This window comes from Ambystoma mexicanum, chromosome 2p (assembly GCF_040938575.1).
Source record: "Ambystoma mexicanum isolate Mex_15411 chromosome 2p, UKY_AmexF1_1, whole genome shotgun sequence".
In the NCBI taxonomy this organism is placed as follows: Eukaryota; Metazoa; Chordata; class Amphibia; order Caudata; family Ambystomatidae; genus Ambystoma; species Ambystoma mexicanum.
Window position 1 is genome coordinate 1,307,426,319 of NC_090923.1, and position 13,680 is coordinate 1,307,439,998.

Consider the following 13,680-nt stretch of genomic DNA (forward strand, 5'->3'; position numbering starts at 1 on the left):
AGTGAATCTAAATGGAATGTATTCACATAGCTAATGAATATGCAGAAAAACGGGTGTGTTTCTTTAACACAAAGATGGGAGACTCAAGGGTAAAATGACCAACCAGGGCGCATACCCTGAAAACTACAACCAAAATACTCAAAACGCCCCTGGGTCAATGTTGTGCAGGTGGCGCATCACTGTATACCAGAAGCTTTTAAAATGCCCTTATTTACAAAGACATACAATTTGCGAAACCAGTATGTATTGTGTAATCATTTTTAATTTTCAAATACAATCAACTGAAAAAGAGTCAGCCCCTTACAATCATTACCATGATTAAACTAATGGTCGCGAGGGCAAGGCCCGCAGAAGACAATGGCGCGGGGTGTCTGCGGGTGCTTGTGAATCCTCCCTTTTCTCTGACATCCCCTTTGCTGAATAAATGAATTAGGGCTTGTGCATATTCGAAGCCGGGCGTGCAGGATCCTGGGCTGATACCTTCCCTCTGAATGAGCTGCGTGCATTGGTGGGTGTTCTGCCTTAGTGCAGCGCAGCGAGCAGGGAGAAATGACATGGTACCTGGAGGCCTGGCTGACGGTTTAAAATGAGCATTTCCTGGAAGGATTAAAGCTGCACGAATTGAACAGTATAATCTCAGCATCCGCCAATGTTCCCCACACTTTTTTTTAATCGTTTTCACTGAATTTGACTGATTACTGGCCCTTCACAGTTACTAACGGTTACTGCATATATTATCAGCCACAACAACTGTGAACATTTGTGAAGTAGAAGAATAACAAAGGAGACTTCAACGATGGACTCTAGCGGCCTCCCAAGCAGGGACTAGATTTAGGGGTTGCCAGGTGTCACAATTGCGACCTCTGACGTCTCCCTTGCTACTCCTGTGGCCTCCCCTGCTACCCCTAAAAACAAAACAAAAATGAAACAAAAATCTTTTTTTACATTTTTTTGTGATTGTGTCTCCTTGGCTGTGGCCAGCAGCATGTGGCTCTTTGTTTCTGGAGTAGCTGGTTTCTGCTAGCCGCAGCCCATAATATAGCTAGGTGGGTTGAGCGCTTGCTGCTGCAATGTATGTGTGATCTGCAGGTTGCAGGTTCAACTCCCGACAAGGTCATCTCAGTCTTTCATCCTGCTAAGGTTGATAAATGAGTACCAACGCAGGTTGGGGGATATTGTAAGTATATTTGTTCTATATATAGGTGAGGAAGGATACCCTGGGGAAACACGTTTGTCTTGGAACCAAGACAACGCAGGGCAGCACAGGTTTGAATCAAGATCGCGCGCTTAGAAACCACAACGCTCTTATTAAGCGTGTTATAAATTAACAATTAGATAAATAAATGAAATAAATGAAATATATGAAGCGCTTAAGCGTAAGTGCTATATAATAACACATTATTATCGTTTGGCATTGGACATCTGCTTGCATTCACAGTAATTTGATAATATGAGTCTACGCACTGATATTAATGATACATATGGTGATCCATTGTTGTATGCAACGTATATCACATTACAGTGATAGTAACCATATTTTTCGTAGTGTACTCAGAAACAATGCTTTGTGATGCCACTTCCTGCTTTGTCAAGGGGTGAAAGGTTGTGTTCCATTGCTTCCCGTGATGTCACTTCAGGGTGGGGTCGGATGACACTACTACCTGTGATGTCATCAGTGGTCAAGGGTTGTGTGATGTCACTTCTGCATCCCCTGGCATTTTGGTGAAATGACGTCGCTGCTCCTAAACCAGTCGGGCGTACGCTGCAACCCCTCTTTCTAATTTCAGTTTAAGTCTGGACACACCTGCATTTCTAAACTGCTAGTTGACCAGTAAATTACCCGCACAGCCATACACTCTGCAACTGACTGACTGCTTGATTTAGCATTTTACAACCCAGCACTTTGTGTGTTTAGTACTGTGTTGGTACAGTGGAAGAGCTGTACTGTTATTGTAACTTGGCTTTTTTAATTGGTTGCCTGGATGTCCTGTATTATTAGCCGAAGCATGTTGTTAGTTTAATAATAGTTTTTTTGTTAGTTTAATAAGTTTTTTTTTTTTTTTTTTAATCAACGTTAAACCAAAGGTAACTTATTGTAATGCTGTAAGAGTTTCTGTAAGAGTTGCAATATATACTTAATGATATTAATTGTATGCACTTTGCAATTCTGCACACCTATTTCACTTGGTAGCTTGGCCTTTGCATTAGCCCACAGGGGACCAAGAGCGCGGGATGTTGCGCTCCAGTCCTGATTCTGTTTTGGCCCAGGAGGGCCTACATTGTCGGATTGCCAGGCCACACCCCACCGCCAATTGCTCAAAACTTGTAGCGCAGTGTGTCAGTGGCAAAGCCCGCGGGGGACCAAGGGTACGGGTGTTGTGCTCCCGCAGGGGTGTTCCATGACACGAGGATGAGCGGTGACTTATCAAGGTGGAGGCATAAAATCTCTCAGCCCCAAGCACTGGTATCGCAACTGAGGAGCCCCACTGGAAGCACAACACATCACGAGGTGAGAGACAAGAAGGGCTGGGCTGAGGTAGCGGGCCATATTGAGGTGATTGTGGTGGCTGTTTCATACAACTACAGTGTGTGGGCCATATTGAAAATCTACTGCAGAGACACTTGGATCCCCCCAACTCATTTTCTCCACATCCAGCTCAACATTCTGTTAATTATGCAAGACTGTCCAGAGCCTAAACACAAGATCCTGACTGTGAAGCGAAAACTGGGAACTTACCTCTCTCGACATGGTGCAACACTGATACTGTCTTTGCAGGAAAAGACGGTAGCCCCGTTATGCTCACGGGAGAGGCCTATTTTTTGACAATAGATTTTCACCAGCTCATCGGGTCTAATCAGGACATCTGAGGGGGGACCAGCAATAGGAGTCCACCAAAGTGGAGAGGCCACTAGCAGTTCGAGGGGTCTGACTCGCGCGTGTCCTGCAGAAAATCCCACCACTAAAATTCAACCTGACCTGTTAATGAATGAGGGCCCGCTGATCACCCTAGGACCCCATACCTGCCCTGACAAAGATGCAAGCAAAGACATGGGCAGTGGAATTGGCTCTCTGCTGACAACTTTGGCAGAAAATCTCTTGCCGCACAACTCTTCCCCCACCTCCCAATCCCCCCTAATGTGGCCGCCCCTTATCCCAGACCAGAGCTGATTAGCCAGGTGTCAGAGCCACGACCAGAACCAGTGGCGGGAGATGCCACATCAGCCTTCCTTCCAAGTTGTCACCCGTCCTGGATACAGAGGGATTATGCCAACCAAGAACATTCTAAGGAGCATTTGCTTGGTTCATGAGATTTCGTCTGTGCCTGGTCCGACCCAAGAAGTCCATACCCTGCCTAAACCTGTAGAGAATATTAGTCCTCTGGAATGTACGGCTCAAACGGAATTGGAGGCGGATGACATGCCTGAAGACAGGCCCTCTCGCACTAGCAGCGCCTGGAGTGGGAATATGCTGAACATGTGCTCAGGGAATAACTCTTTCCTCTGCCTAACCCCATTAAGGGGCCCCAAGCAAACCAGCCAATGTACTCTGTCCAATGTTGATTTATCTGCCAGGGAGGTACGCACCGCCCAAGGATGTAACTGCAAGCAAGTGCTCTCAGAACTTGCAAACATTAAAACGCTGTTTCTGGTCCTGATAGATGCCTGAGGGAGAGGAGGAGGGGGACTCACAGGGAGTTCCATACGGGCCCCTTGGATGCAATGGGGCGCTCCCGAGGAGCTAGATACAAATGGCCCCTCGATTGCTGAAGATAATGGTGATCCCCACAAATGTAACACCATTAATCAACCCCAGGTCACTACCCATTGCGAGCCCAAGGCGCTGACTCTTGTGACACTGCACCAAGATGAGCAACCTGCCCAGCAGCACATACTCAAGGAAGTCAATAAGGCTCCTAATGTTAATACCAGGCATGCAACATGGGAAAACCGGGATATAAATACAGCGGGAATCCGCTGCCTTAATGACGTCGCATATAGAGCATGCAGACTTTGCATTAGGGAATAAATGACCAGCTACAAAAACCACGTGGGGCCAAGGAGGGGCAAGGCATTTCTCCATGGGGTACCCAAATTACCCCCCAACCAAAGAGAATAAAGGGATGCTCTCCTAAAGAAATTCTTGCACTGGCTTCGTACAGTAAGGGGTTGTGTTCTTTTGACCAGGTAAGCTATAGCGAGCTGCCATAGAATGTATAACAAGGGTGACATGATCTGGGGTCATACACACGCTACATTGTTTTCTTTGATACAATGTACTGTTATATTAAATTAACTGTTTTGTTATGTTAGGATGTACTTTGATGGCCTGATGGCCGAATAAAGTTATTTAACTGACTGACTAAACTAGCTGCCGGGTCTAAGCACACACTGGGAAGAATGCCCGGAATACTCGTTCACCACATTCGCACTTCACTCCATACATACCCTATCCTACATGTTTCTTTACAAGCATACCATTTTTAAAAAAAAGTTTGGGGAAATTCTTCAGGGGAAAGCTGACTCTCACTACTAATGAGTGTTCCTAATTTTGTTGTTTTAGTTCCACTTTTGTTAACTTTTCTTATTATTGTGTGTTCCTGTATTCAAACATGATCAATTTAAACAATATCTGGTTGTTTCCTTCCTGCAGCCATGCGGCACTCAAAAAATCATCATGTGGATGAACTCCTTTGGGCTAACGATGCTGCATCAGAACTAAAGCTTGTTAGGCAGTATCACATGCAGTACCCTTTGGAAACACTACATGCAATTAAGACTACAAGTGTAAGCACAATTTCACCTTTGGTACAAGCCTGTACTACACAGTAAAGTGGTAGCGATGGCTGAGCAGACAGACTTATCTCAAGAGTTTAAGTGAGCAGTAGAACAAGTTACATAAATGACCAACTAATACAGTGATCTAAACAAACACTTACTCAAGGTTTCTTAGTAAAAGAATGTACATTTATTTACTCAGTCAGTTTGAAAACATTACATTAGCAAGAGTAGCTCAATATCCCACACTGCTAAACCACAAATACACAACCGGTAAGTAAATGAACAAGTTTAGCTCTCCTGAAGTGCGAGCGAAATGGCACTTCATATACTTCTAAAAGGGGTAAAAAGACAAGGTTATAAGAATCAACACCACAAATGCATTCATACGCAGGGCAAAGGATTTCAGTAAACTACAACCAGCAATTAATCTCATAGGCATGGGCCAAAGTCAAATGGTTCAGAGTCTTTGTATTGGGTAGCACATTTCTGGTAGTAACGGTAAAGTCTTTGCCACGGTTTTCAGAAGAATGTGGATAGGCGAAAACTTTGAAGAATGTTTAGAGAAGGACAAGCCTTCGAAGTCGGGAAAGTTTCATGCACTTTCTCGGTGGCTGAAAAGATTTCCGGACCACGATTGCACAGTACCTTGTTAGTGAAGAAAGGCTGTAGCTGAGGCAGTTGTTCCTGGCAGTTCGAGCAGATCTCGCTGTTCCTGAGCTTCAGTCGTGGGGACAAGAAGGACGACGCTGGGAGGTTCCTGCACTGCCCAGGGATGAGGCCAAAAGCTTAGCAAGACGTCGGTTTAAGGTGTGAGTGCCTTAAAGTCCACGAGCTGGTTTCTTTCCCCATGGCTATCCGGTTTTCAACAGCACTGATGAAAATTCGACCAGATGGGGACGGTGTCCAGGTGTCTTGCGAGTTGGTTGTTCCCACCAAACTCAAGGGAAGAAGTTAACTTTGAAGGGCTTCTCTGTTGATTGGAGTTTCAGGCAATTTGGACCTACAGCAGGGCTTCACTGGTCGTCCAGGAGTTGCAGCAGTCCTCTTCCTTCAGCTCGTCTTCGGTTCTTTCATTCCAGTGGTTGACTCTGCTTTCCAAGTCCCAGAGACCTGCTTTTAAACAGTTTTCCCCCATTCATTCCAGCCTGGCTGTCACTCACACAGCAGGGTGGCTGTCCTTGCCGGACAGTCAGCCGGCCAATCACGCCAGAGTGCATTCAGGTCTCCTAGGAGACTAAGCACAGGGAGTTTCGGGCACCTCCCTCACATCCTGTCCACCCCAGACACTCAGGTGCCAGAAGAGGGCTTCAGCACTGAAGCCCGCCAAAGGCCAATGAACAAAGTGATCAAATCTGGTTTGGCGCGCAGAGACAAACACAAGAAGGACTTTTCCTAAAAGAAATGGCGAAAAAAGATGAGATAGGTCTTGGGCGCCATATTGAAAAACACGGCTGACACGATTTTTAACTACCGTTTTTAGCGGTCGGGAAAAAGCACAGTGGTTGATCTAAACCACTGCCACCAGCCAGTTAAAGTAGGAAAAGGCAACATTTGACTGTTACATGAGTGTTTTGACTCGGGGAGCTAGGCAACCCCTCCACCACTCTATAGGAAGATAGTATGTGCTGGGTCAGTAAATTTAAAAAGACTAGTAAAGCCAATTTAACTTTACATGCTCTGGAAGACAGTAGTCAGTCCCAGAGAAGGTATTTAAACCTTGGGAAGTCTGAAAGACATCCCGGTGTCACTACACTGAAGGCGCTGTGTGACACACAGAAAAAGATGATGCCTATGGAGTTGTTTTAAAACTCCATAACCAAAGAACACAAAAGTAAAACACACATCAAAATACATGGAAGAGTGGGGAAAAAAGGCTCACACCCTTCCCAGGTAGAAAAATCAAATCCCAGAAATCCAGCAAAGTCGCTGGGGGTCTCAAAAGGTAAGGGAAATTAGCACATTTTGAGAATTCTCCCTAACAAAGCTGAACAGAACCCCTGCCCAAACTTCAATCACTACCTTGCACAATAGGTAGTGAATTTGGCTTAGTTAGGTCTAGGGAGTGCCCACTTGACGTTCACTTTTCTGACAAGGAAACCGTGCTCCTCACATTCACTGTATGCGTGATCAAAAGCTCACCGTCAATACCGGCCCCAGGATTGTTCTGTGAGTGGCGCCACAATATCGCGGGTGCTTGGTTACCCCTCAGCTGTCTCTTTTTAAAGTGTTTGTATTTGAAACATCTAAATTGTTACACAATACATACTGGTTTCACTAATTGTATGTCTTTACAAGGAAGGGTGTTCCAAAAGCTTCTGGTATACAGTGACGCGCCACCTCCGCAACATTGATCGAGGGGCTTTTTGAGTGTTTTGGTTGAAAAACTGCTGTGACCAGGACACAAATTGTAAGCCATATCAAAGTAATCCATGTTTTAGTTTTGGTTTGGTGGGTGGAGGACCATTAGATGAAATTATAAAAATTCTCTTCATAAGGCTACAAGGGACAAGAAAGGGAACCATTGCAGGAGGTGTGAAGTTAGGCTGACCCAGGAAAGCAGAGGATTAGCTTGTAACCCCTAGACATGCAGATAGATTTTCTGGAGGGGTTGACTCAACAAACAAAGCTGTTAGATAGCTTTGTTTTATTTTACACTTTTTGCATTTTTGCAACATCGTAATGTTAGCAAATTGACCAGCCTCGCTTTGAACAGCTACAAGTTAAAAAATGTACGCTATGCCTTCTGTCCTGGTATGGGTGGTCAATGCTTCATGGAATAAATATAGTTCACTTTTCAAGTTAAGGCAATATGTTAGCACTTACCTTATTTCAATACACTTTTTTAGCTATAAAACAAAGGTCATAGGCGCCCCTGTGCAAGAACGAACACGGCTAAATGATCTGTTCTTTGGGAAGGTACTCACTCGAGTGTCCGCAGCCACACTTTAGCTCACTGTACCTTTCAAAGAAGGGAAATAACCATTTGCATATCAGTCTTTGTCCCACCCATATGGGCAGTCCAGCACCGAAACGCTATGGCAATTCTCTTCTGAACAAGAGTACCAACAGCAACCCCAGACAGGTGTTTCAGCCTTGTTGGGCATCATCAGTGAGATGGAGCTGTGCCTCTCTGAGCACAGTGAACAAGGGGTCCACGTCTGATTGACCTTGGGAAACTTAGGGTGACTAAATCGAAATCCCTTAAACAATCAAAAAATAGGCATAGGAGCCCCTCTACGAGAACAAACACGGCTAAATTACCTGTTCTTTGGGAAGGTACCCACTCAAGAGTCACAGCCACACTTTAGCTCACTGCACCTTTCAAAGAAGGGAAATAACCATTTGCATATCAGTCTCTGTCCAGCCCAAATGGGCAGTCCAGCAAAGAAATGCTATGGAAATTCTCTCCTGAACAAGAGTACCAACAGCAACTCCAGGCACCTGTTTCAGCCTTGTTGGGCATTATCAGTGAGGTGGTGCTGTTAACTTGAGATGTATTTTTGCGAAGGTTAACATGCAAGAACTTAACCGAATTGACTTACCTGGTCATTCAGACCTACGTTTATCATGCTCATTTCTCCAACCATCTCCATCCAGCTTGTGCCACATGGATTATGTGAGTTCACGCCTCTTCTGAACCACACCTAATACCAAAGGAAAGAGACAGTAATCAATATCCTCCTTGATCAAATGATGGAGATGATCAGAACAGGAATAAAATATACTTTTCAGGGTAATAAGGTTATAATTGTATGTGTATTCTAGTGTACTAATTCATAGAGCATGAACCAAGCACAGATGAAATTGAGTGTTTGACAATAAGATTTTAAACAAATGATTCACAACAACCCATGACGGTGAATTCTACAGTATGCAGAAAATAGACAAGACAACATATAGTTTCCCCTCCAAAAGAATAAACACAATACAATGGCCTATCCCTCAAAACATACCTACTAGAGGATAGCACAATTCTTCACCAGGTGTGATCAACATCAGTTTGATCCTAATCCTCACACTCTTCCACCAGACAATCCGCCTTATAACAGGTTTGGCAGTGTGGTATGAAAGTGCCAGCAATTTCTTTACCACTACTTGTTTGGGACGTTTTGGTATTGCTGCCACTTTTATCGCAAAGTCATTATAGTTGTGGCTTTGATGTGGATGATTTACCTCCAGCTGGCATGCTGAAAGTAAACCCTCCACGTCAAGACCAAAAATCACCAGATTTACTGTGATGGATTTACTTGTAAATCCGCTAAAATCCCTTTGGAGTTCTATGGGGACTAACACTGTGTTACCACCACTCATAATTCTGCCATGAATTTGCAGGACCAAGTGGCGGCAATGGTAAATGAGTTTGCAGGTAATTCTACAGGAATTATACTGCCAAACTCGTGATGAAGCCGATTGTGTTGCAGCATTCCTCGAACCTAGCTCTGACAGAATTTTAAAGAGTCAACAAGTGCACACTGATAGATAAAAAAATAATAAGCGTTATTAAAGTGAGGTAACAGTCATTTGTATAAAAAACATGACTTCTTTAAAAAAATGACATTTATACAATAATGTAACAGTCCAATGATATGCTGTATATATATTATTGATGGTCATCTTCTAGAGGTTGTTAGGTTTAAAAACACACTTCTTTACGACTAGTGCAGAATATAAATCCAATGAAATTCGGACAGCAGGAGGAAGGAGGTCATTACATGAAACTAGGAACCTGTACATTTTATATATCGTTAAACACAAAGGGAATTAACAAACAAACAAGGACTAGGATATCTGCCCGGTGTTACCATCAACCCTGTAGACAAACACAAACAAGCGACCTGGTTGCTGAGACGCAGACAATAAAAGCAATGTGCTGTAATACTGGAGGATATAACAGCTTCCTAGTGTGATGAATCAGTGACGGTTCCTCACAGAAAACTGATCTGGGATGCTCTGCATGTGGCCTGGGAAAGGTAGACGCTTCCTTATCCCGATCCTGGGGGTGGTGTACTGCGGGAGGATCACATGGAGGAGGGAAAAGACCAAAAAGACTGTGACAACCACCTATTTAACTTTCCCCATAATCCCACACTTTTGATGGCTATTTGCCAAACTGCAGAAGTGTAAAAATCTAACTTTGCAAGTTCCAGAATCCTAGAGGTACTGAGTTGAGGAAGAGGGCTGAAAGGCATGCAGAAGTAGCAGATAGGCAATTAGGCCTAGTAGCCACTGCTGTAGTCAGGCAATCAAGGCTAATAGCCCACACCTGAAGCCTATTACTGAACACAGGAGGCATAAAAGACCCCCTCAGGAAGGACGGAGTAGAAGAAGCTGGAACATGAGCTGGAGTGCAGGCTGTAGCAGTAGAAGCAATGAGCACTCACAAGGCTGACAAACCATGCAAAATTGGGAGAACAAGAGGGACGCCAGAACGTGGAAACAGCAGATTTTAGCTGCAAGTTCTGAGAGACTACTGTTCTCCCAAAGTCTGAAGTGCAAAGGCTGTGCAGCGGAAGACGTACACGAGAAAAGGTTTTCCCCATGTGAGCCCGAATGCAGTGGTCGCCGAGCTACGGACGTGCAGGAGACTAAGGCAAGAAGCAATAGGCAGGCCGAGGAGCAGAAGGAACTCCCAATACAAGTCGCCAGACCAGAGACACTGTTCAAGAGAAGGGTGGGGGTCCGTAGCAAGCCAAAAGCAGTAGAAGTTGAAGTGGAAATCGGGAAAGCAGTGCAATCTGAAAAGCAAGTGTCTAAGAAGCCGGTGAGTGAAGTACGATGTTCTAACACTTTGCGCATGCCTTGCCGGTAACAGTATCCAGCTCCTTGTTCACTCGCGTATATATGGCTTTATGCGAGTAGAAGTTGTTAGTTGTATTCAAAGTTGTTAGTTGTATTCACATTATTATTAACAATGGAAATGTAGCACTTGCACCTATAGTGAAAGACCTAACACTCGTGTGAGAAACTAATGTCGCTGAAGTCTATTGTTGAATGATCTAAAGAGGTATAAGTGAAAATATAGACCAAAAACTAAAAAGATTGATTTAGAATGACCGTTCTGTGACCGCACAGAGCAGTCATTCTAAATCAAACTGTCAGCCCCTGCCGCACAATAGTGCACGTAGGGGCTGAAAGGTGAGTGTCTGTGTGTGTGTCTGCGTGAGTGTTTGTCTGCATCAGTGTTTGAGTGAACGGATGTGTGTGGACTTGGTGTGTGTAGTGCTGGGAAGGGGATGGTGGGTGGGGAAAGGAGGGTTTGGGGGTAACCCACCCGTTTTACCTAACAACTGGCGGGAGAGGGTGGGAAAGAGATCACCTTGGGGGGGAGGATGTCATATTGCTGCATTTTAAATCGGACACAAAAAAGACAAAAAAAAAATCCAGTCTTTTTTGTGTTCGGTTTTTAAAATCCGGTTATTAAAGGTTGTTGCTGTCTAACGGAGTAGTCACGTGCCGTTAAGGAGAATTCTCAAAATGTGCTAATTTCCCTTACCTTTTGAGACCTCAGTAACTTTGCTGGATTTCTAGGATTTTATTGTTTTACCTAGGAAGAGTGTGAGCCTTTTTTTCCCACTCTTCCATGTATTTTGTGTGCGTTTTACTTTTGTGTTCTTTGGTTATGGAGTATTAAAACAACTCCTGTGGCATCATCTTTTTCTGTGTGTCACACAGCACCTTCAGTGCAGTGGCACAGGGGTGTCTTTTAGACTGTGCAAGGTTTAAATACCTTGTCTGGGACTGACTACCGTCTCCCAGAGCATGTAAAGTTAAATTGGCTTTACTAGTCTTTTTAAATTTACTGACCCAGAACACAGTATCTTGCTATAGAGTCCTGGAGGGGTTGCTTAGATTCCCCTGAGTCAAAACACTCATCTAACAGTAAAATGTTACTTTTTCCTACTTTAAATGGCTGATGGCAGTGGTTTAGATCAACTACCATTTTCCTGACCGCTAACAACGGTAGTTAAAAATCGGGTCAGCCATGTTTTTCAATATGGCGCCCCAGACCTGTCTGTAAAAACAGACTCCGGTCATCTTTTTTCGCCATTTGTTTGAGGAAAAGTCTTTCTTGTGTTTGTCTCTGCGTGCCAAACCAGGTTTGGTCCCTTTGTTCATTGGCCTTTGGCGTGCTTCAGTGCTGAAGCCCTCCTCTGGTGCCTTAGTGTCTGGGGTGGACAGGATGCGAGGGAGGTGCCCGAAACTCCCTGTGCTTAGTCTCCTAGGAGACCTGAATGCACTCTGCCATGATTGGCTGGCTGACTGTTTGGCCAGGGCAGCCACCCTGCTGTATGAGTGACAGCGAGGCTAGAATGAATTGGGGAAAACTGTTTGAAAGCAGGACTCTGGGACTTGGAAAGCAGAGTCGACCACTGGAACGAAAGAACCAAAGACGAGCTGAAGGAAGAGGACTGCTGCAACTCCTGGACGACTGGTGAAGCTCTGCTGCAAGTCCAAATTACCTGAAACTCCAATCGACAGAGAAGCCCTTCAAGGTTAACTTGTTCCCTCGTAAGCCACCTGCACACTGTCCCCATCTAGTTGAATTTATAGAGTGCTGTTGAAAACCGGATAGCTAGAGGGAAGGAAAAAAAGCTAGTGTATTTTAGGGCACTCACACCTTAAACCGACGTCTTGCTACAGCTTTTGGCCTCATCCCTGAGCAGTGCAGGAACCTCCCTGCGTCCTCCTTCTTGTCCCTACGACTGAAGCTCAGGAACACCGAGATCTGCTCAAACTGCCAGGAACAATTGCCTCAGCTACAGCTTTCTTCATTAATAAGGAATGTGCAAACGCAGTCCGGAACTATTTTCGGCCATCGAGAAAGTGTGTGAAACTTTCCTCAACTTTGAAGGCTTGTCCTTCCCTAAACATTCGGCAAACTTTTCGCCTATCCAAATTCTTCTAAACTCTGTGGCAAAGACTTAACCGTTATCTACCAGAACTGTGCTATCCTATACAAAGACTCTGAACCATTGCCTTTGGCCCAGGCCTATGAGAAGAATTGCTGGTTGTATTTAACTGAAACCCTTTTCCCTGCCTATGAATGTATTTGGGCTGTCTATTCTTATAACCTTGTCTTTTTATCCCTTTAATAAGTATCAGAAGTGCCATTTTGCTCCCACTTCAGGAGAGCTAAATTTGTTCATTTACTTATCGGTTGTGTATTTGTGGTTTATTAGTGTGGGATATTGAGCTGCTCTTGCTAGTGTAATGTTTTCTAACTGACTGAGTAAATAAATGTATATTCTTTTACCAAGAAACCTTGAGTAAGTGTTTGTTTGAATCACTGTATTAGTTAGTCTTTTGTGTTACTTGTTCTACTGCTCACTTAAACTCTTGAGATAAGTCTGGCAACAGCCATCGCAACCACTTTAATGTGTAGTACAGGCTTGTACCAAAGTTGAAATTGTGCTTACACTTGTAGTCCTAATTGCATGTAGTGTTCCCAAAGGGTACTGCATGTGATTCTGCCTAACACCTTGTTAGAAAAAGGAGGGGCCAGCCCGCAGTATATCATATGGCCCTAGATGGATAAGGACAATTTAAGATGTAAATTGCCCCATTTAACGTCAGGGGTGTGGAAATGGATCTATGAATTGGAAAAAATGACAGGAGGAAACACGTTAGGTATAGGAGACATTATGGGTCTTCTTGCAGCTATTCTTGGGGGTGACAACATTTGGACGAGAGCAGGATACTGAAGTGTCATAGCACAGAACACAGTGCATGATGGAGTGCTGTGTAATAACTGCAGAGTGGCAGTCTGGAAAGCACTTAAGAGTACAATATCCTGATACGTCAGATATGGGCACAATTATGGCACGCAAGATGCAGGAGGACGAGGATCTGCTTGCTTACATTCAGAATTTTCAGGAACAGTGCTCTTTGGAAACGCAAGAG

The 13,680-nt window shown here is 44.3% G+C and overlaps 1 protein-coding gene across 3 annotated transcripts in view; it reads right to left on the minus strand.

Moving 5' to 3' along the window:
* The window catches only part of TECPR1 (tectonin beta-propeller repeat containing 1), a 1,334,260-nt gene that overhangs the window by 752,945 nt on the left and 567,635 nt on the right, over window positions 1-13,680 (minus strand). For all 3 annotated transcript variants that reach the window (XM_069645650.1, XM_069645652.1, XM_069645651.1), the window contains exon 8: window positions 8,322-8,423. In XM_069645650.1, the coding sequence (XP_069501751.1) occupies window positions 8,322-8,423 (102 nt within the window). The remainder of the gene's footprint in view (window positions 1-8,321; window positions 8,424-13,680) is intronic.